Source organism: Rhipicephalus microplus, chromosome 5 (genome assembly GCF_043290135.1).
Source record: "Rhipicephalus microplus isolate Deutch F79 chromosome 5, USDA_Rmic, whole genome shotgun sequence".
NCBI lineage: Eukaryota > Metazoa > Arthropoda > Arachnida > Ixodida > Ixodidae > Rhipicephalus > Rhipicephalus microplus.
Genome location: NC_134704.1, coordinates 96,127,064 through 96,143,426, shown reverse-complemented (window position 1 = coordinate 96,143,426; position 16,363 = coordinate 96,127,064). Strand labels below are relative to the sequence as shown.

Below are 16,363 nucleotides of genomic sequence, written 5' to 3'. Positions count from 1 at the left end.
GGTGGATTCCAGTGTATGCTAGTCTTCATTTCGTTTCAAAAGTCTGCGTTCAGAGACAAACAGAATCGCTGAAAGCAGACGGGCAACCTTCCACCAAGTTCAGAGTCATGTACAGGACCAACCATGGTTACCAAGTGAAATGAACCGATTTGAATATTTCCCGTCTGTAAGTGAGCCCAAGGGCGTTACACCAATGTCAAACAAAGAAAGAACGCACGTGGTGCTCAGACTTAGGTGGTGCTCAGACTTACGTACGTGTTGAAAAACCCCGAGTTCATACTACTCCCGGGCCCTTATTCTTCACGCTTTGCAGCACGCAATGCGATGCGCTTTGCGGTGCAACTCAGCGAAACTCTGGCGCTCCAATCGTGAGACTAAAAATTGGCAGATCCCACGTACAGTGGGAATCGATATTATGCGAAGCACGAATGAGAAAGGTTTATATGTTACTTTAAAGTCGGCAGAACGTTACGAGGTGGAGGTAAATGATGTCGTACATGACTTCCGTGTTATAATTATCATGGTTGGATGTATCGTTTACCTTCGTAATCTATTCACTTCACGAGATACCCAATTTAGTATAAGTGGAGCTTACGAAACAGCCACGAGCATGCTATGAGCATGGTATGTTGTCATGTTCTTACATGACGAACTTGTCAGGATTATCATGGTTGTACCAGTCATATATTTTCGTCATTCATTGGCGTCACATAACACCAAAGTTGGCATATGTGGAGCTAGCAAAGCGGCCGCGAGTGCATCATGAAGGGCCCAATATACTCCTATGTATATAGCGTTGACGCGCACGCACGCTGGGCAGCGTGACGCTACGTTAGCGAAACGCGAGTACTCTGACGCCAGGCCACAGAACATCTACCAGTTGGCCAGGCGCCACCGGCACGACCAGCGTCCGTCGGCACGGCCCGACGGCAACCGGCGCGAAATGCGACATGCTGCATTTCGCGCCGATGCGTTACCTAGACAACACTGCGTTTCCCTCTTTGCGTAACGGAGGGATGCTGGACATGCTGAAACGTGCATGAGTCAAAGCAACGCAGCGCGGCGCGCGCCTGCGAGTATATGGCAGGATCGGCGCCTGGCGTGGTAACTCCGGTGTAATGCAACGATATGAACGGCGGCCAGCACGCGCACCGCGTCACGTCGAAATGTATTGGCACATTGACTGTGGCATGTAGTGATGTTCTCACATGACACGCATCTCATGATTAACATGTTTGCACATACCTTCGTCATCCATTGACGTCACGTAAATCCAAATTTGGCATATGTGAAGCTAGTGAAACAGCTGCGAGCGCATCATGAGTGAGGCATGTAGTCATGTTGTTACGTGATACGCATGTCGTCATTGTCATGTTTGGATGTGTCATTTGCCTATGTCATCCGTTAGCGTCGCGTAATTCCGAGTTCGGTACATGTGAAGCTAGCGCATCGAGACGGCCGCGAGCGCATCGTAGGCGTAGCATGTAGTCATGTTGTTACATGACACGCATCTCATGTTTATTATGTTTGCACCAGTATCATACCTATATCATCCATTCACGTCCCGTAATACCAAATTTGGTATGTGACGCTAGCGAAACGGCCGCGAGCACATCATGAGCGTGGCATGTAGTCATGTTGTTACATGACATGCATGTCATGATTTTCATGTTAGGGTCTGTCGCTTGTGTTCGCCATGCAATCATGTCATAACATACCAATTTTGCAACATGACATGTGAACGAAACCAGCGCAAGAGCTGCAGGGCCATGAAATGTAAATGATGACATTCATGACATACATGTCATGATTTTCATGTTATGACTATTCAAATATGTTCTTCATATAATCATGTTATGCCATACCAAGTTCGATATTGATACCATTATCGAAACGGCCAGGAAAGCGTAGAGTTGTAGGCGGCTAGACAGACAGACAGACAGACAGACAGACAGACAGACAGGCAGACAGACAGACAGACAGACAGACAGACAGACAGACAGACAGGCAGACAGACAGACAGACAGACAGACAGATAGATAGATAGATAGATAGATAGATAGATAGATAGATAGATAGATAGATAGATAGATAGATAGATAGATAGATAGATAGATAGATAGATAGATAGATAGATAGATAGATAGATAGATAGATAGATAGATAGATAGATACGCTCAATATCGCCGAAGTTCGCTAAAAATGCTTCGCATTTAAAACTCATATTTAGCCCATGATCTGAGAATTTACAAGCTGGCGCAAGAGCGTTTCATGGAACGACCAATTCCGTGTTGGTGCGACTTATTCGATCTCAGAGCCGTAAAACGTCTTCTTTTTATTCGATCCCAGGCCAGTAAAACGCCTTCTTTGCCTGAAAAGGCTGTTTCCGCGCCTGCACGATCGAGACACATTTAGGAGGAGATGTTTCCGGGTGCCTGAGAAAGTGTAAACCACGGCGCTGTTGAAAGGTGTCTATAAGGATTTATAAGCGAGGCAGGTACTCGTCCTCGGAGCCTGTGCTATACCGCGTGTATGAACTATCATGCGTAGCGCACGTCCTGCGTGGGACTGTGTGCGTACAGACAGTTCTTGGGATTCATTGCACTACCATATTCAGCTATCACCATAACTCTCTCTTCATATTTCTTTCCTTTCTCGATTTACCCGTGCGGAGAGTAACAGGCTAGAAACTCCCCTTGAAAGCCTACATCTGCTCCTTTCTCGTCAAGAAACATTTACTTTTCTTTTTGTAAGTAAATTTTTCCAGTGTGTGTGTTTGCTTGCAGGGGCCTTTTAATACAATTAGCTCCGTGAAGAATCCACTTACTATTTTAAACAGTTAAGGCAACTGAATAGCTAGGATTTTTTTCTTTTTCTTTCAGCAAAAGCATGATATTCACTCAGAAGTGGTTTCTGGGCGCTCATGTGCGGCCGCATGTAGTTTCATTGTAAGCATACATGGCTACACAGATATTTGTGAAGTAGCTTCTCCAGGTTTTCCAGCCCCTGGCTACGCTCCTTCGCACCTCGAGAGTAATTAAGTCAAGTTGACCACATCACTATTGCGCTGTTTTTTTTTTCAACTCATACATATAACTATAAGTTATGAACTGTCATACCTAGTGACTATATAACTGCAAATATATGATGAATTTAGGATGATAGATTCCCTCAAAACTGTTGCTGTAGCTCTGCCTTCGCAACTTGAAAGCTTTTAAAGGCGAAATTACAGCCCCAACCTTCGGGAAAATTTCTGGACACGCCTTTACCAAATTTGTCGTAAAGTAGATAAGACATAGTTTTCAATGATTCTATTTTTCGTCTACTTGGACATTGAGTCATGTACACGGTATTAAAGTTGTCCACCCGAACGCGCACAGCTTAAGCCACGTTGGCGCTTGCGAAGAATCTCCTCGCTATTTTTGCTATCACTGCACGGTCCAGGTTCACTACCCGCAGTTTTTTAAAAGCCACGTATGACTTCGTATTGAAATTCCTGCCGAAGCCTGATTATTACATCCCCTAAATACATACCACACCTAATACATAGTTTTTTTCCATAAAATTTTGTGGTGCTGTCGTATTTCTGTCTGAGCACACTGATAATTTTGCGCTCCCATTCTGCGTATGGCCCGGTTGCACAATAAAATATAATTAAATGAATATGTTATTGGAGTCTCCCTAACGTAAGTGTGTTGGCAACTTCAGGTAGATTCTATGTTCAGTACTCGAAGAGTTGATGAAATATTATGGGACATATTGCGGCGGCGGAAAGGGCGCAGCACTTCGGGAGAGCGACAAAGTTCGAACAAATGACGCTCGACACCTCACCAGAGATGCACTCGTGCCTCAAAACGTGGACACCTAGCGTCGCGTAGCGGGTGGCAGGAGAAAACGCCACACACGCCATTTGGCACACGACCAACACAAAAGGCGGAAACCGCGACAGTCCATAATTTCACGCTTTCACAGCTATTGGTCGCAACAGTCTAACCGTGGCGCCGAATATTATTACCACCCAGAACGCGAAACTAGACCAGCAACGTGCTACAACAGATTGCGCATACTGCATCGATTATGGAGTACGGTATCGCCTCGTCATTTGGCCTACGTGAAGGCACGCAGATGCTCGAGCATCTGAGAGCGGTGACGTCGACGCTCTGACATGATCTCAACGATCGCGAACGACGACGCAGCGGCAGAGAGCGCAAGTTCAGTCGCGCACGAAAGCGCCGAAAATAAGCCACGCAGAAAATCGATACTGTTCTGTAATGAACGAGCCGCAGTTTCGCAGAAGAAGTGCACGAATGGTGATGCTTCTCAACGTAACGTTTTAGCTGTTAACATCTGTTGAAAAACTTTGTAAATGTAGCAGACGTTTTTAGTCCAAAAATTTTTGTTTTAAGTTGAAACTGACCTACTCTTTTGCTACCCATCATCACCGTCGGAGCAGAATGCCACCAGTCAAATCGTCATCGCAGCAAGCAATATATTTTTGACTCGTAAGTGTACATAAGTAGATGAGATTCGCATTTCGTTGTATTGATATTAGAGAGCTTGAAACAGATGCTCGGCATGCGCCCGTTGTTTGCTTGGCTGGCATGGCTTGTGTGTGGCGTTCGTAATAACAGGCGCTCTCTGTGCCCCACAGTCGAGTGCGAGGCACGGCTGTAGGCGTAAAAAAAAAGTCGGTCTAAAAAAAATTACCCTCTTTGTTCTCTCGGTGAAATTTGTGTTTATGGATTGCATGCGGTCGTATATCGCTATGAAAACATGGATGCGGCGCATCATTTTTGAATGGGCGCTGGAGGCGGGCGCTCACGTGCGCTCGCTTGAGGCGGTTGTGATCGCCTTGTGCGATGCCACGGCACGGGTCGCTGTGGTCACTTCGTGTGGTCAGTCATTAGCGAGCTAAATTAAAATCGACGTTAAAGGTCGCGCTTCGGCGCTGTTATTAATATTCGCCCGGTGTCGCACGCGGTTCGGCGCATTGTTTAGTTTCGTTTTTGGTGTACGCTCGCGGTCGGTGTGAGCACTTCGGCTCCAAAAGCAGTCATGCTGAACGGAGGCGCAGGTGCGAATGTCCATTTTGCGCCCGCGTCGGACCGTGCCTATCGACAGCGAGCAGGAAAGAGAAGCGTTTGCTCTTGTTTCGCGACGGCGTTGGTTTCTTGTGGTGCACGACTATTTGACGAGCGTTACGCCGCGTAAAATTCGGTATTATTGTCGAATTCGTGCCGGATCTGCAAATGACATGCCGAAAAAGAAGCCCTAAGAGTGATTTTTTTTTTTTCGTGCGAGATTTGACCACGCGATAACTGCTTCCTTGAGCCATGGTTTAAACGGTTTGCCGCACAGATTTCGCCCAGGTAAGTGTGGTTTCTGGCATCTAAGCGAGATGCGTCTTCTATATATATATAAAAAAAAGCTCGTGCGGCATTCTTAAAGTAGAGATTGTCCAGCGAAATAAGTTCCGAACGCGCGCGCTATCAACGCATTCTAGAAGTGTTGCGTGATTCCTCGTTTATATATATTGGTTTTATCACCGCCTGCAGATTTCGGAGGGCATGAACATTTCCTCTGGCTGCCTCGGAGCGCCTGACGTTTCCGATTTCTCTCACGCGCAGAAACTGCCCGTCGGCTGCACGCGGCGCAGCCAGGATGGCCCTGCAATACGTGTGCCCCCTATGCCCGTACGAGACCCGGGCACGGGGCATCCTCTACCGACATTTGCTCATACACACCGGTGTTAAGCCGTACTGCTGCGAGAACTGCGGCCGCCGGTACGCCCTGCCCGAAACACTGCTCGAGCACATGGCGGCCCACCGCAGGGAGCCGCCGTACCAGTGCGGCCGATGCACGATGGCACTTGACCACTTCTCCGAGTACCTGAGGCACCAGGTGTACCACATGCTCAAGAGCATCCACCGGTGCTCCTTCTGCGGCGAGGGCTTCGTCTGGAAGCAGGCCCTCAAGCACCACTCCAAGACTCACAAGGAAGGCAAACACCTGTTCCACATGTTCTTTCGGAAGACTGCGGGAAGGCGGACCTCAACTCGGTACCAGAATGAGAACGACATGCCCTTGGACCTCAAGATGAAGGTACCCGTTCAGACAGGCAAGGGATCTCAGGACTGTCCCATGGACATGAAAACTGGCAACGGCTTGAGCAGGCTTGCTGAGCAGGACAGGTCATCGGGTTACAGTCAGCAGCCTTCCCTCCAACCACCTCCGTTCGGCAGCCTCCTCACGCCAGGAGGCCCATCACTCCTCGACAGCTACTTCAAGTTCTACATGTACCCACACCTTGGAACACCCCTGCCCTACCAGAATGGCGCGAGCCTGCTGTCGCCTGTGTTGCGCGCCTCACCCAATGGCCACGAGGACGAGGACATGCTGATGGAGTCAGGCCTCTACATCTGTCGGGTGTGCGGCTGGCAGTTCACCAAGGTGAGCCACCTAACGGCCCACATGTACATCCACACTGGTCGCAGGCTTCACAACTGCGACGTCTGCGGCAAGAACTTCACCCGCAAGGGCTCGCTGAAGCTGCACCGACTGCAGCACCATGAAACAAAGCCACACCAGTGTGACATCTGCCACAAAACTTTCTTGCAGGCTCGCTACCTCCGTGCCCACCTGCTTGTGCACCGCCGGCAAGATGCCACCTCAAGACCTCCAGAGCCAGAGCCCGTGCCCAAGCGCCTGGACGTACCTGTGGTTTCACCAGTGTTCCAGGCTTCCTTCCAAAGCATGCTTCACACTCCGGACGTGGGGCCGACAGAACCGGAGGCTGCCGAGTCTCCCGAGTCGTCCGGCAATGCGCCGTCGTCTGCTCATCGGTGCCCCATTTGCCAGAAGGGCTTCTCACAGCCGTACAAGTTGCGCCGCCATCTGGTGATTCACGCCAGCCCCCGCATTCACCAGTGCAACATCTGCCAGAAGGTGCTGCCCTCGGTGACGGAGCTGCGAAGCCACAAGAAGCTGCACGGTCGAGCCAGGCAGCACTGCTGCGAGTATTGCAAGAAGGACTTCTCGTGCTCATCCACGCTGCGGCGCCATGTGCGCATCCACACAGGCGAGAAGCCCTATCAGTGTGAGGTGTGCCTCAAGCGCTTCTCGGACCTGTCCAACAAGAACTGCCACATGCGTACGCACACGGGTGAGAAGCCACACCGTTGCCAAGTGTGTGGCATGCGGTTCTCCCTAAAAAATGCCCTCAGCTGCCACATGCGAAACCACATGGTCTGAGTCGGGCCACTTTTGACGAAGGCAAACGCCTTCTTGCACACACTGATCACATTCTTCTCGAAGCCAGTTGCAGTGCTCTACACTGTAAATGCTCTCACTCATAGCAGCTTGCAAAGATGAGTTAACGGTGTGCTATGCTTGTATTTGCTGCTCCTGGGATACCGAGAAAAAAAGATAGATCTATTAACACTCATACGTAGGACTTATATTTCTGTAACGCCAACAGGTGCAAGATGAGTTTATTTTAAGTTCATAAATGAAGCAAGGCATAGCAATCAGTTCTGCGAAGACCCTCAAGGCAGAGGGTGGGTAATGAATAACAACACTGACATTCATCCACTTGTAGCATGAAACTGAAAAGGAAAGCGGGATATTTAGAATGCTTCACAATCGAAGAAACAGTTGTTCTGGTGTTTAATGTCTCCTTGCAAGAGTTAAACCTAAGTGACAAAGGCATTTAGCACATAACGCCGTTTACTTCAACAAAGAGGCCAAATAGCAAATTAGTGAAAACTGCATGTGCTGCTAGGAAACATATTTGTGTTTCGATTCTGAAGGTGTCTAGGCTTGTTTTCCTTTCTCTCTGCTCTTTCGTTGTCATATAAAGCAGCTTTGAGCAACTAGCTTCATTATGGGAACCCTTGTGGAGCGAAGTTTTGCAATCAAGTCCATGGGCCAAAATATGTAGTGAGACATGACCCCACGTTTCCGTTGTGCGCCTCATGTGATGACGAAGCAGTGAACGGTGTTTAGTGTCTGTCAGTAAAGCAGGTGATCGCTCTTTAAAATTGACCTGTAGTGAAGTTTAAAGGACTCGTGCTTGGTAAAGAACATACAGCAGAAAGTAGATGCAGTTGTAAACAGCTCAGTGAAATCTTTCAGTTGGCCCCGTCACAGTGGTCTAGTGGCCAAGGTACTCGGCTGCTGACTCGCAGGTCGCAGGATTTAATCTCGGCTACGGCAGCTGCATTTTCAATAGAGGTGAAAATGCTGTAGGCCTGTGTGCTCAGATTTGGGTGCACGTTAAAGAACCCCAGGTGGTTTAAATTTCAGGAGCCCACCATTACGGGGTCTCTTGTAATCATATGGTGGTTTTGGGATGTTAAACTACACATATCAATCATCATTGATATCTCGAAGTTGTGTGATAAAGACAGTTTAGAAATAGAGTGCTGATAAGCCACCTTCTCAACCAGCCACTCTTCACACAGAGGCTCATTCTCGTTCTTCTCAGAGCTGCTGATGGATGCTATATTGCATTACCACTGGAGGCGCGAGGGCTGCAAAATCTGTGACATGCAGAGTTGGATCACATGGTCTCGCCTCACTCTCACGAAGGAAAGCTGGCAGCTGGATGCATTGTTTTTATCAGCCGCAACTTCGCGATGTTTTCGTTTAAGAACAGTGTTGTTTTGTTCTCACTCCACTTTTGCAGACTTCTGCAGACTGCACAATCTGGACTCTTGTAGTAAATGTTATAGTGCGCTACATACGCTATGCCACTGTCACGGTCGCTGGAAGTGCCACTGCCGCCTCTCTTTGTTTTTGTTGTTATTTAAAGCACATGGGGTTATAATGAGCACCGACCACTAATGTTCACTTAAAAGCGGAACGTTTCAGCATGGGAGCCCCATTGACAGTTAAAAATGAATCTGCAAGCAGTTCGACGATGTTTACTTCAAAATATGACATACGTGCGTACATATGAGGGAAGTCGCCGTCATTACACTTTAAAATGGGGGCAGTTGTCTGAATTGTTAGTTAAAGCCCAGAAATCCTGTTATTTTCCTGTAATTTCGGTGAATTTGATCCTATTTCAGTCTATTTCGTGGCCAGTTGCGTCTGGGTGTTGAGCCAGCTTATTCAACGAATACCTTTCTTACATCACACATGTGCCGCTCCAGTCTTTGCTAAAGCTTACTTCTCTCGCCAAGGTAACTTTTACCACAGTCTGCGCCACACTCCTCTCGGGTGTCCATCCCTATGTGTGTACTCGACCACACGGGTTTCCACCTGCGCACCAAACCGGTGCCCCCCCCCCCGAAATTTTTACAGTCGACCACATCTGTCTGCCCGGCCCCCATTTGTAAACAAGGTGTTGCCCCCCCCCCCCCCCCCCCCCCCAAGGAAAATTTCTGCCTACGCCGCTTTTGTGGACGACTTCAGATCACAGGGTCCCTTGCTTGTACATAATGCAGAATGGGCCCATACACTGTCACTTCTCAATGTTGTTTAGATCTACAGGCAAAAATGCGGTCAACTTCAACAACTCATTCATCTTCCAACAACCACTGTTAAATGCCACACAGCTTATGAATGAAGCTGTGAAATAACTAGACACAGGCATCTTTATTGGAACTTAAAATTGCCGTTTGTTGCTGCCGCCGCAGTTGTCCCTAACCGCTATCACACAGAATAAGGAAAAAAAACCCAGTACCAAGAACACACTGGGGCTCGAACCCGGGTCCGGGGCATGCTAGCCCAGTATTCTACCACTGAGCCACGCCGGTGCTTGGAACTTGTTTGCAAACTTGCCTTGGGCAGGTTTAATGTCGGTAAAGGAATGGCGTTAATATGAGTAATAAAGCGTTTTAGAACAGCGAAACAACAACCAGGCATCACACAATGCGAATAGCGTAACAAGCAGGTCGTATAATGCTCCAACCAATTACAAAAGCTTGTTTTTGTTCCCCTATTAACTGCGGCGCATACCCACTTCAGGCATAATTCCTGCATAAACAATTGGCACAAAATTCCTTGCAAGTGTTTAGCGGGCACCACGCTTCTGAGAAGATTGTCGAAGGACAGGCATAATTCCTCATCGTCATCAGCCACTGCATAAACAATTGGCACAAAATTCCTTGCAAGTGTTTAGCGGACACCACGCTTCTGAGAAGATTGTCGAAGGATAGCTTAGGGAATTCTGGCCTACTAGCCAGAAATTATTATTATTATTAATACTGTAGTGGGTACCCAGCAAGTGTGCTAGCAGCAGTCACCAAATGAGTGTTTATAGAAGGCTCTGAAAGGCTGCTCTTCTAGCTTTCGCTGTGACTGTTCTGCCCCTTCCATGCAGGCCTGGCGTTTTTTATCACAATTTACCCCTTTGTAGAAGCTGTGGACCTGAGCCGATCATATTTTCACCATGTGTTGCTCCATGGTGATCGAACGCACACCGTGTGACAACAGTGTAAAATTTGCGCAATAGATGTTAGGATCGTGCCACAGAAAAACTTTTCTTCGTGTGAAATTTTACCTGGTTACAACTCTGAATGAGGCACGCGTGTGCGCGTTACTCTTGCGTTTTCTCGCAATCATAACAGAAAGTTTGCTGTTACATACGGTTGTAAGAATGCTGTGTTGCTTCTCACTAAGCGGGAATCCACTTCCGCTGTGCTTTGTAAGACTGTGTGCTCAATGAAAAAAAATTTTAATTTGCGCATGCTTGTATCAACCACGGCCCGTTTTTGGATGCAAACCTACAATGACTGAAGTAGCATGGTTTCACACATTTCTTGCTGCGAAAATAATTCTTTTTGCTGCAAGCACGTTTTTATACCCATTTGATGTTTCAATTCGACAAAGAATGAGTCGCTACGTTTTCAAAAGCAGTTTGCTTGGCCCCTGTGGTTTTCATATTGGTGGCCATGGCAGATGATGCCGGCAAGCAGACATTATTAGAAGCATAAAATTTTCCGGAGCAGTTATGTAAGGAGAGAAGCTGCAGCAGTTTTTTCCAGATTTTTTTTAGTGAAGTACCACAAGTATAGTAAGTAAAAAAAAAGACATTGGCTGTGGGCTGCTCACGAAAGGGCGGCGGAGTAGTCCAACCACGCACATCACAGCGACGCCTCCGCATGGTGGCGCCACGGCATGTCCTCATGCACAATACAGCAGATTGCTGCTATTGGTCAGCAGCTGGCTTAAGCTCAGAGTAGTGTATACATGAGATAGACTTCTTGCCATAAAGTGTTGCATCGTGCCAGTGCTATGATGCGGAAATCGGTGATATGCGGAGCACGAATAAGGAAGGTTGATATGTCATTTTAAAATCAGCACAATGTTACAAGGTCGACGTAAATTATGCCATACATGACTTCCATGTCATGATTATCATGTTTGGACGTGTTGTTTATCTTCGTCGTCTATTCACGCCAGGCGATGCCAAATTTGCTATATGTAGAGCTAGCGAAAAAGCCGTGAGAACTTTGTGAGCATAGCATGTAGTCAAGTTTTACATGACACGCATGTCGTGATTATCCTGTTTAGACGTATCGTTTACTTTCGTCGGCTCCCCATCATGCTGGAAAATCCACAGCCAGTATACTTGTGCTTGTACTTTTATACTGGCAGGTCATGGGCACTTATGGTAGTTTCGAATAATTGTTTCTTTGCCAACTTAGGGTTTGGCAACCTTTTCAGGCAGAGGGTCAAGTTTCACGAAGCCAGCACATCAGATGGTAAATTGGTCGTGGATGGGGGAGGAGTGCAGGAGCGCTTTGCAGACAAAGACGAAAAGTTCGCCGAATCGGCAATATTTTACAAAACTAGATAAGAAATCATGCTTATTTTCAGCACATATGTCGCAAAGTTACAGCCAAACTATTTAACAAGCAAAAATGCGATTTTAGATCACAACCGTCTTGCCGGCTTTCATGTAAGAAGTGATGAGGCAAGGAGGGAGGGGTTCGGCATCATGCCGAGGGCCGCATAGTACCGCCCAGCAGGCATTCGGCTACGAACCGTTGGTCTAAGATGTTCCCGATAGGCCTGTTTTGTTGGACGGTTGAAAAAGGAGTGTGCCGTCTGTAATAGAACAGTCCTTTCAAAGGCCAGATGCAGATTGGCACACTGAGTGGCAGTCCTATTTCAACAGTCGCAGCGGCGGAGTAACCTGGTTGGTCGATCACTTGGGCCCATTCATTCCTATGGTTGCACTTGATAATGGGAACTGCTTGCGGTAATAATGAAAATTTCTGCAGCATTGCTATTGCCTTGACATGGTGTATATCAGCCCATCTGGAATTGGAGAGCTTTTTTTCAAGTTGTGTCTAAAACATTTGCAGCTGCACTGTCTGAAAGCATTTGCAGTTGTGCTGGGCTTCCAAGAGCATCGGTCTAGAAAAAAGAAAAAAAAAAGTAAACAGAAGGTTATAGATGTACGCATTGCAGTCCCACGCTGTAGCAAGGGAGGATGTGTACATGTCAGTGCTCTATCTAAGTGGTACAGCCTCAATGTTCGTTTTTCATGTACCTGAATAAGGTTGCAAGACAAACAGCTATTTTTTCTCTTTCCCTTCTCCAATACGTCACTGTACCCCCACCCCCTTTTCTTTTTCCCTTGAATGTTTCGTTTTTTCCCTGTGGTGGTTTCTTGTGTTGTATTTTGTTAAATGCATTATTTTTGCTTTTAGGCATTGACTGCTACTTTTGCCGCTTGAGTGACTTATGTGGCTTGGTAGCACCTGTTGAAAGAGCGCTGAACGAACAAAAAAAGGCAGAAGATGAAACGTGATTTCATTTTCCCGGTGCAGTATTCATCTGCTATGTCACGCTACATCATACCTTGTCTGCCATTTTGTTTCTTTTTTAATGAATTTTGAAACATCCTGAACAACCTCTACCATTGGTGCATGATAACTGTGCACCGAGCTGTTTCTGCTTTGAAATGTTGCTCAAGATATTCTTGGCTAGCATCTAGTTTTTCATGATTTCAAAAACATTCTAATTGTGTTGTGCATACTGCGACTACTCTTACTTTGCATTGTCGTTCCACTGTGAGGACGACAGCAGCTGAATATATCCGCTTTTTTTAGTGGTGAGTCCCACAATTAGGTTTGGTTTATTACTACGAAGCATACACACTCAAGCTGTAGCAAGCCACCACGCCGGTGCAGTCTCATGCAATTTCATTTGTACAAATGTAAGCGTAGGGACATATGTGCTGATACATTAAATGTCTATACCTGTACTGGCATGAATTCAGTCCTTACATGGTAATGTTCTCTGGATTGGAAAATTCTGATTTTCAATAAGCCATGGTCATTCAGCATTGTCGCCACTTTTGAAGTTGTAGAGATTTCTCGGCAGCTTCCTGTGCCAGTGATTTTGCTTTTACCTTTGCCAAGTTGATCTTTTCGTCTACTTTCACTTCATCTCTTATTAGTATTTCTAGGTATAGAAGCTACATCACTTGATTTAGCAGGATCAAAATTTGGGCAAGTTGTTATGGCAGTAAATTTAATACGTGCAGGGCAAAAAGAGAATGACGAGGATCCTTTCCTGTGTTTTTGTGTTTGTCCATTTTTTTTTCACTGTGTGGAATGCTTTCTCTCGGTTGTGAACATATAATATAACAATATAATACATGTTGTGAACAACAAGATTATCAGAATGCCTTCCGACATAAAGGAAACATTTTACTGTATTCTTCATCTTATAGGTATGTACTACTACAACATGTAAAGGGCTTACCTGAAATTATGGAAGTTCTCTTTTCTTTCTTCTCTCTTTTTATATTTACTGACAACCAGCTTTTTACTGCTAAATAAGATGGAGTAAAGTTTTCTGAGAAGAGTTTGCTGGAATGAACTGACCTAATTCTCCTTAAAGCAGTACTGATATGATTTTGAGACATCTTTAAAAAACATTTCTTGTTTCCTTAACATGCAGTGTGTTAGTGCTCGCCACACACCAGACATAAATGCGTTTACAGTAATTGACCTTGATTTTAAAGTTTTTATTGATGAGCATCAGCAAGCCAGCTCCACTGCGATGAGCAATATTTCTATGGGTAAATGCAGTTCCTCTGAGTTTGCGAACCCTGCGTCCTACACGCAGCCTGAACTGCAGAGAGCCCTGTTGGGGTCACTGAATGGCAATTTGCTCAACGCTCTGTAACATGCACCGTGAGCACATCCTAGATCGGCCGCTAGTGTGTCGCAAGTTATTATCTCCCCGTGACGTCATACTGCCATGAAACTACCGAAAAGCCATCCCTCGATATCTGAACTGAATGTTTTTTTTTTTTAAGTAGTGGTACTGAAGCATATTTGATGCATTTTTAGACACTATGACCCTCTTTTTTGGGGGTTCTTCAACAACAGTGTTTATTTAGGGTGAATATCGGAAGGTATTTAGAATTCGTGTCGGTACTTCTTCAATGTGCATTTCATTGGATGATGTGAATGTTTTGTTCTGAAATCTAAGGAATTCGTGTCAGTGGCATGATTTTCAATGCGAGTGTTCTGTCCTGGTGAAATCGTCGGTTTGTGATTCTATGCTGTGTGCTTTTATAAAAGTGTTTCTTAACTCGGTGGCACTGTGATGCAACATGTTCATAAAGTCAGGCGCGGCACTGAGGTGACAAGGACTGGACAGTGAGAACACACACCGTCGTAGCGCTTGTCTCACTCTTCCTGTCCCGTCCTCGTCGTCTCAGCGCCACACTTCACTTTACGAGCATCTTACACCAACAAGGCCAACAATCTACCCTTGCTTAATGTGATGCAAATACACTGAGGCATTTGTCTTCTGTACAGTCACCTATGATGATCGTTCTGCGTGCTTTGCATATTAATTTTTGACGGAGAACATAGGCGGCTATCAATAGCTCTTTGGGCAAGCAAATCGGAAGACTCCGACAAATGATCAGTTGTACTCTTATCATGGAATAGTCACCATGACTTATTGTGAACTGTGCTAAAGTGCTTACTTGGGCCAGTTGGTACATGATCAACGAAGCGAAAAAACAGCGCGTAACACAGGACAGTGACAGAGACAGATGATCAGCGCTTTGTCCGTCTCTGTCACTGTCCTGTGTTATGCGCTAATATTCGTTTCATTGTTCATTGTGAAGTTTATTATCATCTAGAAAGTTTGTTCTCTCATTCTATGATACGTGGGCATCAAAGGCTAGTCTGTCTTTTTTTTATAGTCCTATCTCCTTATAAGCGGCACTGATATAAGGACAAATGGGCATAAGAGACGCCAGTGTGCCTACAGTAACCTGTGAGTTGATAAGAAAATTAATGCGTGGTACCTGCTTATAAGAGACATTTTGTATAATAGACAAGAATTGCTGCCCAAAGCAGGGCTCTTACAAAGGAGTTAAACTGTATTTACGTTTTATGAGCCTGTCATGTTAAATATTGGGTTGTGAATTTTTCGCATGTGTGCCGGTGATGGTGACTGGTTGTCAGGAATGCTTTCTTTCATGTTGCACTGTTAGGATATTTGTCCCACGCAGTCGTTAAACTTCGGCCGGCTTGATTGTATCTTCTTTTTTGTTGCAGATAGTTTGCGTAAGCCCTTGCATTCAGTCTCGCTGATGTTGCTTCATCTTTATTTAGCCACGTTTCACGAATGGCACGGGCGTTAAGATTTGAGATGGCATTGTTGTGAAATATGTTTTGTCGAGTCTTGTGCACTGGCTGCACGTTAAAGATACTCATTGAGCGGCGTTTCAACTGGCATTTATTGCATGCTTACATGGAAACAGGGTTTCTTGCTGTGTTTTAATGTTCCTGATCTGTGTTTTAATGTGCTGAGTACACAGGCTCTGAAGGTAAGTGTTGTGTGGCTCACAGTCTTCATTTTTCGTTTTGCTATTGCAGCATGCCTGTTTGAAGGGGCACATGTTTTGACTGGCGTACGAGTGTGCGCTTTTATCTGCGTTGACTGTCCTGCGTGTCCTTCAAGTTAGCATAGCATTTGAAGCTTTCGTGCTAAACTATCTGTATGTCTAAAAACCCATTCCCTATTGAACGGTTGACTTAAACCAGGCGTAAAAGTGAGCAGAAGATTAGATCATGAAAGTTTTCCCAGGACTTTCTAAGGCTGGCCAAAATTATTTGAAAAATGTTGGAGTTTTAGTGATTGCTGGTGTGTTATGTCCAAAATCTACAATGTACGAATAATGTTCATTTAGACTACTGTGGAATAACTATGACAGAGTAAGTTTGACTGAAGCACTCTTGGATTTCAGCCTCCTTTGGAATGTAGCAATAGCAGCTGGGAGTTTACATGACTCTTTAGGGCGTTACACTAAGTAAAGAAATCTAGACATAAACTTTGAACTTTTATTGCTGACTGTTCACTTGCAGAAACTTCT

At 45.8% G+C, this 16,363-nt stretch overlaps 1 protein-coding gene across 4 annotated transcripts in view; it reads left to right on the top strand.

Annotated features, from left to right (window-relative positions):
* The window catches only part of LOC119174303 (uncharacterized), a 39,598-nt gene extending 30,771 nt beyond the window's left edge, over positions 1-8,827 (top strand). The window contains exons 1-3 of one of the 4 annotated variants that reach the window (XM_037425153.2): positions 4,519-5,369; positions 5,628-6,450; positions 6,619-8,827. In XM_037425153.2, coding sequence (XP_037281050.1) covers positions 5,662-6,450; positions 6,619-7,251 — 1,422 coding nt within the window. In that variant the 5' untranslated portion in view covers positions 4,519-5,369; positions 5,628-5,661 and the 3' untranslated portion in view covers positions 7,252-8,827. The other 3 variants (XM_075895802.1, XM_075895801.1, XM_075895803.1) reach the window with 3 other exon arrangements.
* The last annotated feature ends 7,536 nt before the right edge of the window (positions 8,828-16,363 follow it).